General features: G+C 45.2%; 1 protein-coding gene across 5 annotated transcripts in view; it reads left to right on the top strand.

The window, feature by feature from the left end:
* LOC110486297 (protein tweety homolog 3) overlaps positions 1–21,977 on the top strand; it is a 58,930-nt gene extending 36,953 nt beyond the window's left edge. For 3 of the 5 annotated variants that reach the window (XM_021557779.3, XM_090196384.1, XM_090196385.1), the window contains 9 exons: positions 848–920; positions 1,523–1,598; positions 4,837–4,892; positions 6,126–6,218; positions 7,170–7,262; positions 10,652–10,788; positions 12,836–13,012; positions 13,658–13,736; positions 18,307–21,977. In XM_021557779.3, the coding sequence (XP_021413454.3) occupies positions 848–920; positions 1,523–1,598; positions 4,837–4,892; positions 6,126–6,218; positions 7,170–7,262; positions 10,652–10,788; positions 12,836–13,012; positions 13,658–13,736; positions 18,307–18,477 (955 nt within the window). In that variant the 3' untranslated portion in view covers positions 18,478–21,977. Of the gene's footprint in view, positions 1–847; positions 921–1,522; positions 1,599–4,836; positions 4,893–6,125; positions 6,219–7,169; positions 7,263–10,376; positions 10,558–10,651; positions 10,789–12,835; positions 13,013–13,657; positions 13,737–14,211; positions 16,273–18,306 lie in introns of those variants that run through there. The other 2 variants (XM_021557780.3, XM_090196383.1) reach the window with 2 other exon arrangements.
* The last annotated feature ends 1,569 nt before the right edge of the window (positions 21,978–23,546 follow it).

Genomic DNA, 23,546 nt, shown 5'->3' with positions numbered 1-23,546 from the left:
ATTGTGTGTATATATATATATATATATATATATGGATGATTTATAAAGCCTTTAACATTTAGGGCTATTGATTATAGACCTAATTAAGTTTCCTCTCTCCTCACTTTTCTTAGTCAATTAAGGCAAGAGCTGTTTTCTCGTCTCCAGACTCTGCTGCTGCCTCCCACATATGCTGGCTAACTTTGCTATTATGCACATAGCAACAGGGTTTAGGAAAAGCACCAATTCAACAGCGTACTATTTCAGAACCACGGACAGCAACCACTATCCAACGCGGGAGAAAGAGCATTTGTTATAAAGTAATATTATTTTTATTAGTGTTGCATCATTGTTCTTAGGTAATATAACCATATACAATTTCAGTAGCACGTCTTAGTGATGGACTGTGCCATCCCCACTGATTCCACAATGGATTAGTCCACACAGACAGGTGCCAATCAGACAGATGTCTTGTAGACAATGATGATAAATAAAAATGAAAGACATCTCGAAAGAAATCCCGAAAATGTGAATGCGGATACATGCGATTCTTCACTTTGATCTCAAAAGTGCATCAACTTGAGGTCGCTGGTGCCTGTCAATGCAATAGAATCCTCCTCCGATGCGCTCTGCCTATAACAAAATCTCACTTTTTTTCCTGGTATGTTGCATTGAAAGGGACATATTATGTTGATTCGATCACAATTCCCACAGTAGAGGGAAACGTTGCAATTGTAAACTAACGGGGTGATTCTGTCGTAAAGTTGAGTGAAGTTGAATCTCGTGCTCCTCTGTGCGGGCTGGTATGTCTTCTGGGCAGCAGTCCTGTTCTAACCTCTGTCCTCCCTCTCTCTGTCTCCTTCCCCAGAGTGTGTCTTCTTGGCATCCTGGCTCTGGTTATCAGCTGGGCCTCCCTGGGTCTGGAGTTGGCTGTGTCTGCCGTGAGTGTCTCCATGGGAACATGGCTCTATATCTCTATGTTGAGGCTTGGAACCCAGAGCTCAGTCCAAGTAGTGTGGGAGTTAGAACCTGTACAACCCTTTACCTGAGTCACTGCAGTGGGCCAGCTGACACTGAACAAAAAATAATGTTTGGCATGAGGTACTATTATCAGTATGATTCATGGAGTTAGGTTTGTTAACACTTGCCAAGTTTATCTAGGGACAATTGCGAGGCAGACTAGCTACTACAATTTATAGCTGGTACAGTGTGCCGTTCATTGTGCGCGGCATGCCTTTATCAAATATTTAGGACCCAGTGGGATCTGTCTTTATGCAAATCCCCCTCCCACACCATTTCAAATGGATAATTCCCTCCCCTGCATATGAATCAGAGATGACCCCCTGCCTCGTCTTCCTTCCGGGACACAATGGTGCATGTGATCTTTATTATCTCCTAATGGAATCCTCCAGTGAGACTGATTATCCTACAAACTGAGCATTCTCATTATTCTAACTACTGTGTTGTTGGGGAATGTCCTGTTGTGCTTTCTGACTGTTTGGTTTTTCCTACCGTGTGACTGTGTTTTACTCCCTCTCTGCAGACCTCCAGTGACTTCTGCGTTGCTCCAGACATGTTCGTCACCCAAATGACCGAACAGTATGGAGTGCTCAATAAAGGTATAGATTCATTAAGAGGAATCGCCAGTGTCTTAGATTTGTCACGTTTATTGTGAGATCGATCATAAAGTGAAATACAGACACTGCTCTCTGTGAGATTCACATCTTACGCTACTTTTTAAGTTGTTTGTGCAAGAACGCTGAGAGGCAAGTGTTTGTTAAATTTCTCGGTAACAAGCTTTCATGTCCTGTTTGTTTTGGAGGAGAACCGTCTGCTGACTATGAATTGCGTTCTCTCTTCAACTTGACAGAACACTACAGCAGTTGTAGTAAATCGTTGGAGGGGGAAATGCATAACACCAATGACAAGTCTGGCTCTAACACTCTGTCTGTCTGTGATAAAATATAAGTGTTTATTTTTGTCGTGGGGTACTGTCATCTGGATGTTTTTGATAGCTCTGACAAATGATTGGATTCATTCCCTTCAGTAGCATACACACTGGGATATGATGCGGAAATAATGACAGAGCAACGACACAAATGCCAAAAGCGCTTTAATATGTGCCAGACAAGCCCAATCACTGTGATGCTCAATCAATCCCCCATCCCACCCTGGGGAGAGAGATAAACCTGTTTCTATTCTCTGGCCAGTGGTGAAATGTATTGCTTTCAGATTTATGGACCTGGGCTGGGGTGCATGAGCTACCTCCTCAAACCTGTAATAGGACTCAATAAATTACCTCCAGAGCATCTGTGGCCGGGCAGACAAGCTAGGGGTGACGGGCTGCGCTGCGTTTTAAGTGTCTAATACGGCCCGTGGCGTAATTGGCCAATCTGGTCCCATGATGAGGAGAGAGAGATGGAGCCAAGGGTGTGTGAAGTAGTGTGTGTGTGTGTGAATGAGGTAAGACCAGTGGAGGAGGGGGGTGAGGAGAGACATGTTATGGTGCGAGAGGAAGGCCGGCAGTGTGCGCGTGTGTGTGTGTGTGTGTGTTTCTACTGCAGTCGACGGTATCTGTGGATAAGTACTGCATAATTTAACACAGTCACCAGTAGGGCTGGGAATTGCCAGGGACGATATAATCACGATACTTAGGTGCCTTGCGATTCTCACAAGGGAGCCATGAGAAAACAAGTTTTTATCAGTCATGGAAATAAAATGTGCTGAAAACATGTTGGCTACATTTTTCATATAAGAAGCTATGAAGGAAAAATACTATAGTTTTGGTGCAGGTACAGCCAACTAGCGCAAAAATAATAATTGCCATATTGTCAAAACGATACATGGTTAAAAATACCCTGATATGTAACTGTATCGATTAACAATGTTTTTCCCCCGACACTAGTGTCCAGTTAGTGTCATCCTCTTTCTAAATCACCACTCCATTGTCAAGTCATTGCTGGAGAGAATAGAGCTCTCTACCCTGTCATTGTGAATGCCTCTCTGTCTACTCTCAATAGGAATACTAGAGGAGGGAGCTGAACATTTATATGGCATTGCGAGATTTTAAATTGTCTCTCTCTCTCTTCAACATGGTGTCCAGTACATGTTTGTGACCCCTAAGAATGACCTTGCCTTCCGCCCCTAAGGTTGTTGTTCTCAATTCGCAAACGGCAGCCTTTGAAAAGGTCCCCCTTTTCGTTACCTTTATTCCGTTCTGTCCTTATTTCAAACCTGAAAGTGTCCGTCCTGGACAAGCCGTTGGTTTTATTACTGCACGCGAATTCCTGTTTTATTTTACCCTGGTAAATGAACCCTACAGGTTATACTTCACTCTGCAGCAGCTCGGGTTCCATTCTTCATCTTATCTGTTGTTCCTCGCTGGCTGTAATATGTCTGTCTTTACTGCCCTGTCTGAGCCCCAACAGAAAGGCTGTTCTATTCTCCCGCTTTCTGCTTAATGTTTTCGCCCGTTGTTTCTCTTATACATCACTCTGCCGTTATGGTAGTAAAATCCCGAACCAAATTATTGAATCTTCCACAAAGATAAGTTATGAGTCTGTCGTCTCTGACTGGCTGCTTTAAACACTATTACAAGCCGTAAATGAGAGGTCTTCTATTCAGCCTGTTGTATCTGGCCATCCAAGGATATCATTGAACGAGCAGTTCATTTCCTTCGTCAGTGCCATAATTACACTGTTTATGAGTTTAGAGGAGCTATGGCAGATAGCTGGCGCATCCATAACCAGAGCAGACTTGTTCTTCTCTCTACCACTCTGTGTGCCCACTTGACTGTGTGGTAATCAGTGAACGTCACAGGCCAGTGTGGCATCAGAAATAGGATGCCATGTTGGTGATGCTGGTGCTATTCTCTGTGATTAATACTGGGGACCAGAAGGAGAGCCACTCTGATTCAAACCTCTGCTGTGCTGTGTTTGAGTCACACACTCCCAAATATCATTATTTATTAAATAGCATGAGTGTGTGTGAGAATACATGTCTCCTTCTCACACCGTCCCAGATTGAGTTCCCTAAAGCAGGATACTGTTAATCCTACTGGTACAGTGTGCCTGAGCGTGCTGCTAGCTAACCCATTAGCATTGTTTACGGAGCTCTGAACTGTCTCCATCGACCCAGGTTCTGTCCCAAATGGCACCCTATTCCCTATATAGTGCTCTACTACTATTGACCAGGGTGAAGGGTAGGGTGCCATTAGAGACGCAGCCCCAATCTCCTCTCCTCACGAGCCCCCGGTCTCCTCTCCTCACCAGCCCCCGGTCTCCTCACTAGCCCCCGGTCTCCTCTCCTCACTAGCCCCCGGTCTCCTCTCCTCACAAGCCCCCGGTCTCCTCTCCTCACAAGCCCCCAGCTAATCAGCAGCCATTGATTACTCTGCAGGCCCTCCCAAAGATCATTATTCACCCTCCTTCAGAAAAGCAACCCCAAAAAATAACCCAATCTCTGTCCGTCTCTCTCTGTCTCTGGGGAAGCTGACCTGAGATGATACCACATCACTGTAGGTTATGGGGTTCACCAGCTGACATTCAGTAGCCTGGGCACTGCTTCAGGCAGTGGCATATAAAGGCTATGGGATGTCAAGGTCAGGGAATAGAAATACCATCCAGTAAGTCACCATGGTGGTGAATGACAGCTCCCACATACTGCAGCTTCTAAAGGACCTGCTTTCACAGGGGAAATGGTTGGAGAGAGAACATGATGGCCCCTGTGAGAATGTGTTCATGCAATTCACCTTGTAGCAGTGACTGTCACCGTACTACAAGAATTAACTAGACTGAGGTTGTCTGTGGTACTTTTCACATCATCTGATCCAGGCCTGTTGTGTGTGTTTTTCCACAGACATTTTGCAGTACTACATGACGTGCAGTGTGGGCCAAACCAACCCATTCCAACAGGTAGGCTACTTCAAACAGACTTTTTACTGGCCATCATATTTTAGCGAAGCGCTTTCATATAGGCCTCACAGACACCAGGGATGTGTTGTTTTTCTAACATGTTTAGTATTCATATCTTTTTCAGTATACAGTACATGCGTGATTCAAGCTAGCCTGTACCTTTGATGCAGGTTATATAATTTATCTGATCTAATGAGGCTGAACCGTGAGGTGACTCATCTAGCTGATGCGTCTCCCCACGTGCGTACATTTGTATAATGTATGCACATATCTTCTCTCTCATCTATGACCTCCGAATGACCTCTGCGTGTAAATGAGGCGATCCCATTGGACGAAAGGAAGGGTGATGGTGATCATGCGCAGCCTTTATAGATTCCTCTGTGGACTTCCGTCCCAGATTAGCATTTCACACCAACACCTCGGACCCAGCGGGCGAAGTTGGTGGAAATGACGTCATTAGAACCTGTTCTGGCTGAAAATACAGTCTTAAGAGGAGTAAGACTAGTCAACAACCGCTATTTCAGAGGGAAAATATTGTCTTTCCACTTAGACTTTGTAGCTTTTTATTGGCTAATTAAAGTGTCGCAAAACGTAGATCTTAGTGAATAAACATATCTCCCAGAAAAGCTTTTTGTCCAAAGAATACTGGTCAAGGCTGCAAGACTGTTTTTTTGGAGGGGTCACAAAAAGCATATTATGACATACACTCACTCTACCAGTCCAACTAGAGAGGAGCAGTCTTGCTGGGAGAGAGAGAACACACTCCCTGTTCCTTTCATCTTTTATGTCAGCTTTTCCTGGAGGTTTAAATGTACAACTGTGAAACTGCCACTAAGGCCATTGCCAGTGTCAAATATTAACGTGATTTGAAGACCCTGCCCATAAGACCCTATCCGTGACCTGCTTTTAATGGACTGTAGTATTTCTGTCCTCTTCTCAGTGCAGCACAAGCCCAGCCTAGCTATCACAGGCACGTCTGTTAAGAAAAAGGGTTGATACGTAATGAATGTAATATATCTGACGGGTACCAGGGTGTGAATGTGCCGACATTGGGTTGAGTGTAAAGGGACATATTTGACTATCAGAAAGGACTAGAGTTTGCTAGCAGGGTTGTTTTTTTACATTTTCTGTGTTAGGGTCAGGAGTTTTTCTTACCGAAGACATTGAACAAGTAGCGCAGTACTCGGTGCCATGTCTGAAACAGGCGGTCGTGTTTCCCCTCTTGTGTTATAGAAGTTGTCCGGGAGCCACAAAGCCTTAGTGGAGATGCAGGACGACGTGTCTGAGCTGCTCCGCTCGGCCACCAGAGAGTACCCCCAAACTAAGGTGAGCGTCCTGACTCCTGACATCCGTCACTTTACTTCCTGCTGTGAACGCCACCTGCCAGAGTACTGATACTGCTGTATAACCTGCTGGCTCAGTCACGCCACACAAACACACCCAGCCTTTTCCCCCTGGTCTGAATACACCGGCTGTACCATTGTAGCAGTTCTAAGGGTTGAACAGTCCACTGAATGGAACCAGTGGACCAAGAGGCAGAGAGAGGGAGGAGACGAGTGCACCTGGCCACAAAAGGTCTACTGGCACTTCACCTTTGCGTTATGCTCATGTTACTTTCACTGTCGTCCTCTGTGTACAGCCCTGTGTTGTATTGTCCAGCGCTGATCTTTCCGCTGTGTGGAAAGAGCAACAAATGGGGCCTGACATTTGGGACGTGTTGGAAAATCGAGGCCTACTTCAGTGGCAGAGTGAAGAGAGAAAATGCTGAGTTCATGGGAACATTTCACATACTGTTGGGCTACCAGAGATGGAGAACTCCATCAACACTCATCAGCCCTCGTGTCCCATTTAGTCATTTAAAATAGACGTCTGGACAGACGCTGTTCTCTGCCGGCCGTTACAGTCCATAGGAGAATCCGGACGTGGTTTGTTATTACACCTCGTGCAGACAGACGGCGGTATAGGCTAAGTTTGAGGTTTCGGAGGAAGTACCCTCATTTCAATGGAAAAACCTGGAGTCTGTCTGCACAAGGCTTCAGGGTTGCTGACTCTGTTCTGGTTTGGGAGTTTCCTCAAAGTTTCGCCGACTCTCTACTTTTGTTAACGTCATACCAACCTTTACTAGTTTAAGTAGGACACAAAAATGAAGTACTGCCAGTATCTCTCTCATACACTCGCACACACGCTCACTGAGACAGTGGTCTGGCCTAATTTGCTGTGTTAAATGTCGACTTGGCCTTGTTTTAAAGCGTTTGTGTGTTTGTGTGTGTCTTGCAGGGGAATCTAGAACAGATCCAGGGGGTGCTGAACACCACAGAGATCGGCCTGCATCAGCTCACTGCCCTGGTGGACTGCCGAAGCCTTCACATGGTGAGCTGCCTTCCTGCCTCGGACACCAAGGGGCCCATGGCTAACATCCTTACTCCATAGGGGATGTCGTATGGTCTCGGTGTTGCGTGGTCACGGTCTACATGTGTACGTATCCCTCTCTGGGATGTGGTTGTTAGTATGTACGGTACATTGTGCGGTACATTCGGTGCATGTCCAGTCCGATGATGTTTGCAAGCTGTGTCTAAACGGTCCAGTGAGTCGTTGTGTGACCCGCAGTTGGCTTTCCCTCTGCCTGTGTGATGGAGAGGACCACGTTCACGGTTCACACTCCTGTGCACGTGCGTTTGTGCTCCGCTCAGCTGAGCTCAACTCTGCTCCACTGCTCTTGGTTCAACCCTGTATTCAGACCTGCTCCTCTCTGCCTGCAGTGCATCCGCCGCCCTGGGCTGAGCTGCATATCTCTCTGATCTGTAGTAGCAGCCCTCCCTGACAGCTCTTCACGTCCTCCTCTGTTAACCCCTATGTGGCCGGTGCCCTGGGCTGAGCTACATATCTCTCTGATCTGTAGTAGCAGCCCTCCCTGACAGCTCTTCACGTCCTCCTCTGTTAACCCCTATGTGGCCGGTGCCCTGGGCTGAGCTGCATATCTCTCTGATCTGTAGTAGCAGCCCTCCCTGACAGCTCTTCACGTCCTCCTCTGTTAACCCCTATGTGGCCGGTGCCCTGGGCTGAGCTGCATATCTCTCTGATCTGTAGTAGCAGCCCTCCCTGTTAACCCCTATGTGGCCGGTGCCCTGGGCTGAGCTGCATATCTCTCTGATCTGTAGTAGCAGCCCTCCCTGACAGCTCTTCACGTCCTCCTCTGTTAACCCCTATGTGGCCGGTGCCCTGGGCTGAGCTGCATATCTCTCTGATCTGTAGTAGCAGCCCTCCCTGACAGCTCTTCACGTCCTCCTCTGTTAACCCCTATGTGGCCGGTGCCCTGGGCTGAGCTGCATATCTCTCTGATCTGTAGTAGCAGCCCTCCCTGACAGCTCTTCACGTCCTCCTCTGTTAACCCCTATGTGGCCGGTGCCCTGGGCTGAGCTGCATATCTCTCTGATCTGTAGTAGCAGCCCTCCCTGTTAACCCCTATGTGGCCGGTGCCCTGGGCTGAGCTGCATATCTCTCTGATCTGTAGTAGCAGCCCTCCCTGTTAACCCCTATGTGGCCGGTGCCCTGGGCTGAGCTGCATATCTCTCTGATCTGTAGTAGCAGCCCCCCTGTTAACCCCTATGTGGCCGGTGCCCTGTCTGGATCTCACTGTTCCTACTGTCACTCCCACTCTCACCCCCACCACTCACAGCGGAGGGCAGGAGAACCTGAGCCAATCAAGCAGTAGCCCAGGAGCTTACATTCGGCCTAAACCAGGGCCACTTTCAGTAGCACATAGAAATGTCATGACGTGAATAGAGCTGACATGGCTTGTTCTTCTACAGAGAGGGATGTTTGTTCTGCATCGTATATTTCTTTCTGAACATTGTGCTGAGCGTGGAGGATGGTGTAACGCGCCTGCCTCTACATCACATGTAAACATGCTGTACCTAGAGGGAACAACCAAGACGTCTCTCAGTGCAAATGTAGGAAGCAGAAGCGGTCGTCATGAAATGTTTTCATTAAAAGCTGGACAATATTATTCCCAACTTACTCTGCTTTGGTCATGTTGAATAGCACTCCCGGGTATTGCGCATGTTGTCGCGCTACTTCCTCTCGATAATGACTGTACTTTGCTTGGCTCTGAAGCAGCACCGTCTTGGCCTGCTTTCTCACTCCTCCACGCCATGTATCATTAAATAGTCATGTCTAACCTCCCTCCCCCCAGCATGTGTGTCAGATAGGGCGCTGTGTACAGTAACCCTGTGTGGCAGGCAGGCAAAATGTAGCATCTGTTTGGTAGGTTAGTTGTGTCTCTATGACGTGATGTGAACCTCTAGCCTGTGCACTAGTTGTCATGGATACATGTATATGACATGGCAACCAGACGGCAGTGATGAGAGGAAAGTTCCATGTAGTTACATAACGGGTTATTATTGTTTGAAGGTATAGCTCATAGTTTTCACAATATCGCAATATTATTTTTGCGCTAGTTGGCTGTACCTGCACCAAAACAAACTCCAGTATAGCTTGTTCTCCATCTTCTTTTTAAATAGAGAGCCCATTTTCTTTTCAACTTTTTTAAGTGACTTGTGATCAATTCATTTTCTCATGGCTCTGTCTTGTCCCTCTGCAGCAGCAATATTTTTGAAGGATCGACTCGCAATAAAGTCACAGTATCGAACCGCAGTACAGATTAGAATTGTGAGAATCGCAATACATATCGTATCGGCACCTAAGTAACGCCCTACTAGACAGTGGAGTGTACTATGTGCAGACAGATCTGTGACCGTGTTAGTGGTATTGTATCCAGGCATTGCAAAACTTCACATTTGCTCATGCACAATTGCATCACTGTCCTGTCATACAGGCCTACTATATATGTATGTGTGTGTGTGTGTGTGTGTGTGTGTATGTACATTTCAAATACATTTCAACTAATTTTTTCTGACTCACAATTCCTGACAAGGCGTCATGAGGAAGGAAAATAATGTGGATGTATTCGCATTCGTATTGTGCCGCTAGAGGTGAAATTCTTGGACCAGTGCAAGACGGACGAGAGCGAAAGCATTTGCCAAGAATGTTTTCATTAATCTGTACGTACAGTTGAAGTCGGAAGTTTATATACACCTTAGCCAAATACATTTCAACTCATTTTTTCACAATTCCTGACAAGGCGTCATGAGGAAGGAAAATAATGTGGATATATTGAAGCAACATCTCAAGACATGTCAGAAAGTTAAAGCTTGGTCACAAATGGGTCTCCTGACAAATGTCAGGAATTGTGAAAAACTGAGTTTAAATGTATTTGACTACGGTGTATGTAAACTTCCGACTTCAACATGTCTGTTTGTATGACATCTACTAATGATCTAACGTCATGCACCATCACATAATTGAAGAGACTGATGCACTGTACCACCCTGTGCATACCGTGATCATAAATAATGTCAGGTATCATTATAAATTACTTGTCTGTTGCTGTGTTCCAGGCTATAACAGGCTTGTGTTGTGTTCCAGGACTATGTCCAGGCTATAACAGGCTTGTGTTGTGTTCCAGGACTATGTCCAGGCTATAACAGGGTTGTGTTGTGTTCCAGGACTATGTCCAGGCTATAACAGGGTTGTGTTGTGTTCCAGGACTATGTCCAGGCTATAACAGGGTTGTGTTATTAACTGTGTTATTGTGTTCCAGGACTATGTCCAGGCTATAACAGGCTTGTGTTGTGTTCCAGGACTATGTCCAGGCTATAACAGGCTTGTGTTATTAACTGTGTTGCTGTGTTGTGTTCCAGGACTATGTCCAGGCTATAACAGGCTTGTGTTATGATGGACTGGAGGGCCTGATCTACCTGGTGCTCTTCTCCTTCATCACGGCCCTCATGTTCAGCTCCATCGTCTGCAGCCTACCTCACACCTGGAACAACAAGAGGTCAGAACCCTTCTCCCGTACACACCACTATCCTCCAGTACCACATACAGTCCGTCCAATTGGACCTCGATGCTATTTCTGTTTCTATGTTAGTGTTCCATGTCTATGAGCAAAATGGTTCAGAAAATAAACTGTTTTAAGTATTTCATGGTTAGAGAAACTATTTAGAATTGCTTCCAATAGAACTCATACATTAGTTAATAGAGCTTTTGCCTGAACCACGGACTGTAGCCTCTTGAGTCCCATTTTTACATTACACAGAAATGACTCAAATGATAATGATTTGCCTGTAGACAGACAGAGACAATACTATTATAGAATTTAATCGTTTTTTTTCTGAAGAGTTTCTAAACCCCTGACTAAATGTGTTCGCTGCTTTAAGTCTTCCGTTGCTAGTGTGTAGAACACTGACAGTGTGTTCCATCAGACCTGGCCAGGAGGGCCCAGCTGCTTCCCCAAAAATATCACTTCCTGTTATCCCCCTCTCCCTAATCGTGCAAAGCTTTGCCTAAATCTATTGCAACCATTGCATGGAGTGGTGTAATTTTGGAGGTTGACGTTGTACTTTATGAAATCCATCTGATTTCCCTCCGCTGGGTGCCCCTATCAGCAGCAGATGGATAGGATGAATCATAATGCCTTGTAAGAGAGATGAGTTAGCTGTCCCAGGCCACGCCTCCAGTTTAACTCCACTATGTAATTAGCAGAGTTCTGAGGATACTGGCGGATATGTTATGTGCTGCAGTTTGATCTCAGCTCGCTGTTCCTGTTATACAACAAAGGGTTTTGCATAGGAATGCATCTCCTAAATGACATAGTTGTTTGAGTAATAACTCATTGTTTTAATGACGCATGTAGTTCTTAATAACCCAACATTAAGCTGTACTGCTTTTAATGCCATAAGCCATTCCATTGGTATGTTTTATATATGAACACCCCCCCCCCCCCCCCCTACATACTCTGTTTTTGTAATGTTCTGTATGGGTGAATGCGTGCTGCCCTGAATGGGATGATGTCATTAATTAGCTGTGTGGAGGAGAACGCTGTGGGTGGTGTGTTGAACACTAGAGGGAGACAAGCACCACCATGTCATCATCATCATCAGCGCTATTCACTGCAGCGCCACAAGGGCTATTTTTTTTGTCTTCTTTTGTGGTCCATGTTTTATACCCTGACCGTTGTGCTACAGGGGGAAATGTCTTTGTTTGTTGGAAATGTGACGATGTGGGCTTTCAGTGGTGCCCTTGCGCTAGTCACGATCACAGCTCCTGTTTGAACAGAAATGGCGAAGTAAAACCAAATCCATATTGTAGCAGATCAATCTGTAATATTTGTGTGGAAACTGAATACATGTTTATCTTAGTGGAGCGTGATTTTATTCTTTAAGCTCAGTGGGGATTTGCTCATTTCCCTTTCTCAAAGAGAACACACTTTCGTCTCCCCTTGGGCAGTGAAGAAATTGACTAGAAACGTGGCTGTGGATGAATGCAAAACGTGACTGTGAATGTGCCTGTTATTGTGCTGCTGCTGCTCTCCCCGTCAGTGGGAGAGGGGCTCCACCTTGTGGCCGTTTGTCACTCTGCAGGGTTGAAGTCAATTCCATTGCAATTTGGAAATAAACTGTCATTCCAATTTTTGTCCCCCACGATGAAATTGAGAATGGGACTGTGGATGTGTCCTTGTCTGTTTGTACGTTTGTCACATGCAATAGCCCGAGTTTGACAATTTGGGTGAATGATGCGTCTTTCCATAGAGATCTGACATTTACAAAATGACACTGATTTGCCCAAGGCCTGAGCTATAGTAATTAACTGAAATGTGTTAGTCACATGTAATATCTCAATTGGTCCAAGCAGGGGGTGCTGCATCCTTAGGGTATGACATGTTTTCTGTTGCCTTTTCCTCAATGATTTTCTATGAGAAAATGTGGAAGTCAGATTGGAATTTCTGTTTTATTCCTGAATTGAAATGGAATTGACGCCAACCCTGGTAGTATGTGTCCTGGTGGATGTGTGACTCAGCAGTGTCTCTCTCTGTGTCTCTATAGGAACGAGGCGGACAGCGAGGACGAGTCCGTGTCCCACGGCGGCAGACTGCAGAACCATGACAACCTGTACCGCGTCCACATGCCCAGCCTGTACAGCTGTGGCAGCAGCTACGGCAGCGAGACCAGCATCCCTGCTGCAGCACACACCGTCAGCAACGCCCCCGTCACAGAGTACATGTGAGTACAGTAACACCAGTCCCGTGGAACACTCGTCTCAAAGAGAATCGCTGGGCAACAGTGGGTGCACTTCCCCTCCACTTTCTCAGTGTTGAAAGGTTCAAAGCAGGCTGTGGTGGTGAGGGTTGAGGAATGTGAGATACCATGTGACCCAGGGCTGTACTAGCACAGCCTCCACGTTTAGGGCACTGCTGAGAAAGAGAGGAGCGGTGCTCTGCTCCCCCGTAGAGGGTCACATTCTGGCGGCCATGAGTGATGCAGCTGTTGCTCTCCAGCTGTGGTTCTTTGAAACCCAACAGCCTTATGAATGGACCTCTTAGGATTTAGGATGGGGCCTGGGGGAGGGGATTTGTTGGTACTTCTGGTTTTGGTGGATTGTACAGTACAGTACAGCCCAATGGATGTTCTGTGGGGATCTGTGTCTGTGGTGCCTGTAGCGGTTTAAATGGTATCATGAACTATTTGTATATGTGGGTGTACGTGCTTCTGTGGCATGGAAAGTATATTTTGAGGGTCAGTAAGTCATGTACGTGTTTGTGCACCTGTTTCTGTGCGTGTGTGTGTGCGTGCGCACAGGTCCTGCAGCTGTAGTTCCATCCCCGCCTGTGTTTAACCTTGGGAGTGTGTGTTTGTTCTGTTACACAGGACCCAGAATGCCAATGCCTTCCAGAACCCGCGGTGTGAGAACACCCCACTGATAGAGAGAGAGTCCCCTCCTCCCTCGGTAAGTGTCCCAATGTCTACGTTATACACTGATGGACAGAACACCTCCACTGACTGGGTCATTTGGCAGCCATTGTGTAGGACACGATAATGATGATAATGAAAGATCTTTCCGACGAGATCTTGTTTTAAAGTAAACCGTCTGCCAACGGGGCCTGGTTTTGGAACTGATGTCTCGGTGTAGTCGGCGTTTTGTTTTTGCCTCTTATTTTGACATATTCAAGTGAGTTTGGCTCACAGTAAGAGCTAGAATCAACATGACGATCCTAGCTACCAGTCTCCACAGGTTGTGTGTTGTAAGTCAACCTGAATCCCTCTGTCAGTGGTCCCTGGTCCTCCCTGGCCGGTCGCCCTCCTGTCCTGGAGGCTGAGCCCCTCCTTGGTGTCCGTGTGTCTGCTTGGGCCTAGACTCTGCGCTGTGTATCTTCTCTATACTGTCTTGTCGCTGTTGTTTTCTTTCCTGCAAACCCACACAGTTGTATTTGACTGCCGACATGGACAGTTACAGCCGCAACAGCTGGCAGTTAAAGCCCTCGGCGAGTGAGAGATCGTTTTGGTAACCTCCTCCGGTATGCTAACAGGTACAGACAATGCCCACCCCTCCCACCCACCCACCCACCTTCACTTACTGGCCTGTGTTCCCCCCAAACCAAGTCTACTCCCCCCCAACCCCAACCACCCACGCCCTATCCAGAGTTACCTGCCACCCCACTGCCCTCCTGTGTCTTGCTAGTGTGACCCCTCACCTAACGCGTGTCCCCTGACTGTGGCCTTGGGCAGCATGCCTTCCTATCCCCCAGCACTGCAGCTGTTTTAGGTGGTACACGTCACGTTCTTGTCCTGCCTCCAGGCCCACCATGGCCTTTCTTTCAGGAACATTTAAGCCTACGTCCGATAGAAAACGGCATTCACTTAACTGCGTTGCAGTCTGCCGAGCCCTTCAGACTGTTGCATTCCACTTTCCACCGGAACCAGGGAGGGTCTGGTAAGGAGTGGACACTGTGAATGACCTCTGAGTGGACTTTTTTTAGGGATTGACGGTTTTGAAAACGGAACGAGTTAATTACTATAGAAGAGAACAACTTTATCCATTTTGTTGCCAGGAGATTCCCCTGGTCCAGGACTTGTACTGGTTCATTTTGGAAGTCTTGAGTTCTTCTGTGAGCCAGTACATCTTTCTGCTATTGTCAGGTTGTTCCACCTATGTGTCCGTCTCTCTCCTGGCCTTCAGAGCTCATAGATTAACACTATAAAGGGTAGAATGGCTACTGAGTGTGGAGTGGGATGATCTCCACCTCACTTTACCTCTAAGTCTAAGAGACTCCCATTGAAAGTCACAATGATCTGGCAAGGCCACTTTTCAGTACAACCGTGTGCAGGATATAACGTCTGGTTCTATCCAGTTGGCCGAGCATGGCGCTGGCAACGCTGATGATCATAGGCGCACACATGACTGCAAGTCGCTTTGGATAAAAGCTGAATGGCATGTATATTCTATAGGAGTTATAGGCAAGTGGAATAAGTCCTGTTTGTTCTGTAAACCTGTCACATCCTTTCACAGAGTATGTACTGCAAGTGCACCTGGTTTTGTGTCTGCTCCTTCCTTTGCAATAAATACATTGTAATGTACACCGATGTGACAACCCAACCCAATTCCAGTATGGTTTATTATCTCTAAGTACAGTATGATAAGCCCTTACTTTCCCATGTAGAAACATACTATATATACACTGGATAGATGGGTGGGTAGGTAGGTGCGGTAGATACGGTAGATAGGTACAGTTGAAGTCGGAAGTTTACATACACTTAGGTTAGAATCATTCAAACTCGTTTTTCAACCACTCCACAAATGTCTTGTTAACAAACTATTGTTTTGGCATGTCGGTTAGGACATCTACTTTGTGCATGACACAAGTAATTTTTCCAACAATTGTTTACAGACTGATTATTTCACTTATAATTCACTGTATCATAATTCCAGTGGGTCAGAAGTTTACATACACTAAGTTGACTGTGCCTTTAAACAGCTTGGTAAATTCCAGAAAATGATGCCATGGCTTTAGAAGCTTCTGATAGGCTAATTGACATCATTTGAGTCAATTGGAGGTGTACCTGTGGATGTATTTAAAGGCCTACCTTCAAACTCAGTGCCTCTTTCCTTGACATCATGGGAAAATCAAAAGAAATTAGCCAAGACTTCAGGAAAATAAATTGTAGACCTCCACAAGTCTGGTTCATCATTGGGAGCAATTTCAAACGCCAGAAGGTACCACGTTCATCTGTATAAACAATAGTATGCAAGTATAATCACCATGGTACCACACAGCCGTCATATCAGGAAGGAGATGCGTTCTGTCTCCTATAGATGAACGTACTTTGGTGCGAAAAGTGCAAATCAATCCCAGAACAACAGCAAAGGACCTTGTGAAGATGCTGGAGGAAACAGGTACAAAAGTATCTATATCCACAGAAAAACGAGTCCTATATCAACATAACCTGAAAGGCTACTCAGCAAGGAAGAAGCCACTGCTACAAAACAGCGATAAAAAAGCCAGACAATGGTTTGCAACTGCACATGGGGACAAAGATACTTTTTGCAGAAATGTCCTCTGGTCTGATGAAACAAAAATACAACTGTTTGGCCATAATGACCATCGTTATGTTTGGAAGAAGAAGGGGGAGACTTGCAAGCCAAAGAACACCATCCCAACCGTGAAGCACAGGGGTGTCGGCAGCATGTTTGGGGGGTGCTTTGCTACAGGAGGGACTGGTACACTTCACAAAAAATATGGCATATTGAGGAAAGAAAATTACGTGGATATATTGAAGCAACATCTCAAGCCATCAGTAAGTTAAAGCTTGGTCGCAAATGGGTCTTCCAAATGGACAATGACAACAAGCATACTTCCAAATTTGTGGCAAAATGGCTTAAGTACAACAAAATCAAGGTATTGGAATGGCCATCACAAAGCCCTGACCTCAATCCTATAGAACATTTGTGGGCAGAACTGAAAAAGCATGTGCGATCAAGGAGGCCTACAAACCTGACTCAGTTACACCAACTCTGTCAGGAGGAATGGGCCAAAATTCACCCAACTTATTGTGGGAAGCTTGTGGAAGGCTACCCAAAACGTTTGACCCATGTTAAACAATTTAAAGGCAATGCTACCAAATACTAATTGAGTGCATGTAAACTTCTGACCCCCTGGGAATGTGATGAAAGAAATACATTCTGAAATCAATCATTCTCTCTACTATTATTCTGACATTTCACATTCTTAAAATAAAGTGGTGATCTTAACTGACCTAAGACAGGGAATTTTTACCAGGATTAAATGTCAGGAATTTAGTTTAAATGTATCTACCTACAGTATCTACCACTAGTATCTACCTACAGTATCTACCACTAGTATCTACATACAGTATCTGCCACGAGTATCTACCACGAGTATCTACCACAAGTATCTACCACTAGTATCTACCACTAGTATCTACCTACAGTATCTACCTACAGTATCTACCTACAGTATCTACCACTAGTATCTACCACTAGTATCTACCACTAGTATCTCCCACTAGTATCTCCCACTAGTATCTCCCACTAGTATCTCCCACTAGTATCTACCTCTAGTATCTACCTCTAGTATCTACCTACAGTATCTACCACTAGTATCTACCACTAGTATCTACCAATAGTATCTACCAATAGTATCTACCAATAGTATCTACCACTAGTATCTACCTACATTATCTACCACTAGTATCTACCTATAGTATCTACCACCAGTATCTACCACCAGTATCTACCTACAGTATCTACCACTAGTGTATATACCACTAGTATTTACCACTAGTATCTACCACTAGTATCTACCTACAGTATCTACCACTAGTATCTACCTACAATATCTACCACTAGTATCTACCTACAGTATCTACCACTATTATCTACCACTAGTATCTACCTATAGTTTCTACCTATAGTATATTAGATACTGTAGGTAGATTTCTGATCTCACACAGACTGTTCAGAGCCAAATCTGAGGGTAGGGGAATCAGCGATATTCTGAACATATTGCTGATCCTAGGTTTCCACAATAGGCTGTCCAAATGACTCCCAGGGTGACATTCCCACAATGCAAAGCCCCGGTGCTGTATCGCTAATGTACTCTGCTCAGTGACTCAATTTCAAATGAATTAATGGAGACTGAATGTTTTCTCTGTTGGTGGTGTGATGTGTGGAGCTTGTTCATTTCTCCAGCCCTCACAGCCAACCCCTCTCTATTGATTTGTTAAGGTGACCTGTTGTTCTCAGCTTGTTACATTAGTCATGCTTTTTTGATGTCAGGGAAAATACCTGCACTTTCAAACATAGAACATATCAAATATACACCCCTGAGGCAGAGGCAACATGTAAAGACTACGGTCTTCATTACAATGTTTTCCCGGAGGCCCTTTCATGACTTTTCCATTTTTTACAGTTCTTTATTGGATGAAAATGTTTTATCTGTGAATACACGGGTCATCCCATGCTGTTTTTGTTACGCCTACATGTCTCTTTCTCTCAACAGTACACCTCCAGCATGAGGGCCAAGTACCTGGCCAACAGCGGACCGGGTCCCAGTACCTCCACCCCCGTTCCTGCACAGCACCCATCACAGCACCAAGAACACGACTCTGCACACCACTCACGACAGCACACTCCACACCGCCCACCACATCACCCAGCGGCGCAGCTCTAGACAACACCGAGGGGCGTGACCCACCAACAGACACACCAGTCTGGAACCACCTAGCCTCTGGAAACTCTTCTCCAATGCCCCTCAACATCTCTGTGACGTCATCGCCATCCTCATCCAGGCTACAGTCCCCATCTCCTTTCCTCTTCACTCTTACTAGCCCTCTCCCCCAGCAACAACTTCAAACATCTGAGCCAAATATGTCTTTTGAAGTGTGCTTGATGGCAGAGCAAAGAAAGGAACGCGAGGCAGACGCATCGTGTAAATAGTTCTGTCGTCATTACAATGTTTTCCGTAGGACCTTTCATGATGTTTCCAGATGGCCAGTCTGAGCTGGGCCACAGCGGAGCAGCTAGCCAGTGCAGGGTGAGGGCCAATGGGAGGTTATTTCCAGCATTGTGTGATCTCTGTCATCTTCTTCATGGGCTGCCACTGAGTGGTGGCCCTTGTTCCCCTGCTACCCCCTACCACCGCCTCGCCTCAGTGCTGGGCCATCCTCGTGGCCCAGGGACAATACAGACTAATGAGGCAACTGGCCTCCAGCTCTTCGTGAAACTTCTCTGCTCCTTTTCCACTCCTCTGTCTGCTCAGTCCACCAAATATCATCTTGAACGGAGTGATATTGTCTTCCGTGAGGATATGTTGCTCAAACAACATCTTTTGGTTTTATTTGTCTGCCACTTGTGGGGTCTTCCTGTATTTGATATTGTATGAAAGAGACATCCACCATCAAATGGTCTCCATGTTACCCACTGCAAAAACCACTGGTTATGGTGCTGTGAAGGAGAGAACACCTGAGATAATGAAACTAAACCCCCATTGCTTTGGTGAGGACTGAGACAGTTATGGGAATATCTAGCACTGATTACTATTGATAGTGATTTTGTTCAATATGTTGCTACGTACTGTTCTCTCTCTCTCTCATTGCTGTAGGAGATGTTGAGCAATGCCTTACACAGAGAGCTGTGGAAAGGCCTAGAAACTACTGTTCTCTCACACCTTTTTACAGAACTTGGCCTCTGTCATAGCAAGTTGGGATCCAGGCACGGTTCCTCAACGGCCGGATGTACCTCAACAATACTATGGCCCTGATATGTCTGAACGACAAAGACCAGTGTTTCTCAAGCATTCCGTGTTCCGGGTTCTTCATAATAGTGAATCATCTCAGTTCCTCATGTAATCCTGTTATCTGGAGGACTTGCAACACGACCAGTAGAACGCCGGATCGAGGAAAGGGCATTAACATCAGTGGTATTATCCGTTCTCTCAATCCATGTGTCTGACGAGATCACACTGATATATCGTTACTACTGTCTAACCAGCTGAGACTGCTGATTTCTTATCCACGTAGACATCAGCTTGTTATTGCATTTGTCTCAGACTGTGAGTGGGACCAGTTATCTCATTTCATAATGTCTTATAGTAGTAGGTCTATGACTGGAAAAGACTGGGACCTCTTAACTCTTACATTAGTCCTGACCTGCATGTTTGTGGCTGTTGTCCCCCCTCCCCCAGGGGGAGTGATATAGTATGCCACAATTCCTGAAAAATGACTGAAGCTACATGGATTTTGAACTGGAGAGTTTTGCTGTGGAAAACGAGTTTATTTTCGATTCCAGCGTCGGCTCTTGGATGGTGTGAACTGAAAAGACGGATGGCGCTCACTAAAGAAGAAGAGCTGTGAACGGTGGGACCCGCTGTCCTCTCATCAATACCACAGACTGCTGGTATCAGAACTGCAATTCTCATTACATCCAAGAGTTTGGTCAATTTGAGGATATGCTTAATAAAAGGTTCACACTTCTATTGTAAGGTTTTGTTCCCAAACCGGAAGACTATTCAGACCAGGAAAGGAAACATTTTGAAACTAACAGAAGCACAAGCTTTTTTTTGTTCAACACACAGATATGAGGACTGGTTCCAGGTTGCTGAGAGACCAAACAAAATAGGAGTTTACCTCCACCATTATAAGACTCATTTAAAAGAGCATTTGCAGTAGTCTTCTGTTAGCCAGGTATCTTGTGTTGGTGTTCGTCTGCGTACAGTGGTCGGTGTGTTTGCTTGCCCAGTCTCCTGTCCTCCCAACAGATCTCTGACCGCCTCGCACAGTTCTCCTCTGCTGAACCCTATGGATATAGTCACAGACTGTAACATCACGTTCCATCCAGTGTCTGGAGGCTGTGTACATGTATTAGTCTGTATTTCTTCTAAAGAGGGGTAGAATACATGTGTTCTAGTATACGGTTATGCATGTTACAACAGCCAAGACAACTGCAAGATGGACGTCCTAATGCACCAGCATTTCATGGTCACAAAGATGTGTTTTAGCATAAAGAATGATTTTGGAGAGAGGAAAAAAAATACAACTGCGGTAGTTGTTTCACAATGGGTGAATTGAAGGAATGCTGTGGTGACGCGGGTTCACTTGTACCATTTACCTTTTCAGCAAGAGCATCCTACTTCCCTGTGGACTCTTAAAGCATGGTGCCCCTTCAAACGTAGAGTGAAATATTGTTGTACGTTGTTGCTACCGACGCTTCTCTTGGCGCCCCTTCGTCCTGCGGTGTGATCAATATGAGAGGTGTGGTCCTTTCTTCAGACTGTGCCAATAACCAAACACAACACCTTACCTTTACAAGGATCTTTTTAAATGTCTCACGTAGGCCTGTTTGTACAGTTCACAGCACTGCGGTTGCCTGAGCAACCAAACGAGGAGAATGAGCCCTACATTTTGAACTGAAAATGAATTGTTCTTTTATTCCCTGTGTGAAAGACCATTTATTATAGTAACAATGCATTTTTACTGTGTTTAGAGTAGTCATATTCTCTTTGTTAATGTTGTAATGCTAGACCAATGTACAGACTTTAAAGGGATACTTCGGGATTTTGGCTATTTAGCCCTTTATCTACTTCCCCAGAGTCAGATGAACTAATAGACCACCGTCTCTGCATCCAGTATGAGTTAGAGGTAGATCTGCGAGCCAATGCTAACTAGCGATAGCTGAATGAGTGGAAGTGTATGGTATCTACTAGCAAATGCACTAACGCTAGTTAGAAACTTCCTTCAAACTGCACGCAGAGACAAAAAAATTGAATATACCAGTGCATCGGACTATGGGGCAGTAGATAAAGGGATTGATTGCAAAAATGCTGTAGTATCCCTTTAAAACATGTTTGCTAAATGAGCTGGTGAAGTTGACATTTCCTTTGTCATTGTGATAATCTTTTTTGCTTCATTAAAAAAAAGGTAATTTACCATTGATTATTTTTAGTGTTCATTGCATATATTACAATGTGTAGCAAGCAGAACATTTTTGTTGCTTTTATGGGAATACGATATAGTTTTTGTCTTTCATTGCTTTGTTTTGATAACATTTCCCTGTTGATTTACTCATTTGTTTTCATATTATTTTAAAGCAATTACTAAAATATTGTACATGTTAAACCTGTGGTTTTATTGAGCTTGAAATCAGTGTTTTGAAATTAAACCAACCTTAACTGTTGAACCCTGACTTGTCTTTACATGTAGTGAAGAATAGACCATGTTGATCGTAACTGTTTTCAAATGGACAAATGCATGATTTATATGAGAGTTTGATTTTAACTCAGGCTTCCACTGTAAAATAATGTAGCCTATGGGCAGCTACCAATGGTGAACAAAGATAAGATTTCTTGCTCCACTTGGCTGACATTGTGACTAGTAGCACTAGGTAGCAGCAGAACTGCACAGTGTCTCAGTAAATATATCTGCGCTATAGTACTCTGAGGTGATGGTTGTTTGTTGATACAAGTATTTTGATATACCAACACAGCAGGCTTTGTTACAGGCAGTAATATAGCTCAAATGTATTTCTGGGCTGTGCTATTGTTCTCTGTAGTGTGCAGATTGAAAGGCTATAGGCCTGGATGTCCTGTTGACTGGAGGAGAAAGGCTGTGTTGTCTGTGTAACCTCACTGGGCCGACGGCAGGCGAGAGGCCAGTGTCACAAACAGGACAGACGTCCAGCATTGTCTCCTTCCTGTAGGGCAGAACGTCAGGCAGCTGCTGTCTCTACAAGACTGGCGTCTTGTCTAGTCTAAGGGGGGTTGGAGGGATGGGAACGGGGATGGATGAGTGAATGGTCCCTCAATCCTGAATGATCATGAGCCAAAGTACTTTAATCCTAGTATTTTGTTCATACCATTTTACTACAAATGTGACGTTAGGGACTCAGCCTTTACGATACATGAATTTAACAAACATGACAGAAATGTCCAACAAATCCTTTTAAATCAAATCGGTTTTGTCACGTGTTCTTCCAACATAGTATGAACAAAGAGAACTGGTCAACACTTCTTCCTGGGTCGTAGGATGATGATAAGTGAACAGCTGGAGAAGTAGATGAACTCAGCAGCTGTCCATTCCTTCTGGCCACTCACTGCACTGTCATCAGTTTGGAAGGTCCATTTAGTATCTCGCACCAGATGTGAACTTTGGTAACTCTTTAGGGTATACGTTAAGTATGCATGGAGACAACGATGCATATCAGATTATCTTATTTTGGTCTTACATGTAAATGGTCAATGATGCTTACGATATTCGATACTTTTTTTTAATGACTTTTTCTAATTCTTGTCTGAATATGCAGCAATCACATCTACCTCCTTCCTTCCCTGCTTCTCAAACGTTTCAGTTTGACTGAGAAGTAAAGAAACTAAGCAGAACGGTGTTTAAATAGTCTTGTTTCTCCTGAAGAGGCAGCCAAGTTTTTCACAAATGCACCGGAAATGTATTCAGCGAGAAAGAGCGCGCTAATGAAATTTCACACAGTCTTACTCTTGAGGAAATTGAATTACTCCCCATTGTTGAATTGGAGGAATGCATTGCTAATGCATTGAGGTGGAGGGCTGAATGACGGAGCTGGGCGAGATGGTGCCAGGGCCCTCTGACCCCCAGCAGATACTTCCTGAGTCGGGCCTGGGCGCGCAGCCAGATGCTCCTACACTAGCACAGCTCTCTCTCCTCTGGAGGATTCTAACCCCAGCTATCTCTCCTCTGGAGGATTCTAACCTCAGCTATCTCTCTAGGACTC

This window comes from Oncorhynchus mykiss, chromosome 13, assembly GCF_057628025.1.
Source record: "Oncorhynchus mykiss isolate SJ-2025 chromosome 13, ASM5762802v1, whole genome shotgun sequence".
In the NCBI taxonomy this organism is placed as follows: Eukaryota; Metazoa; Chordata; class Actinopteri; order Salmoniformes; family Salmonidae; genus Oncorhynchus; species Oncorhynchus mykiss.
This window is presented reverse-complemented; position numbering and strand designations above follow the sequence as displayed.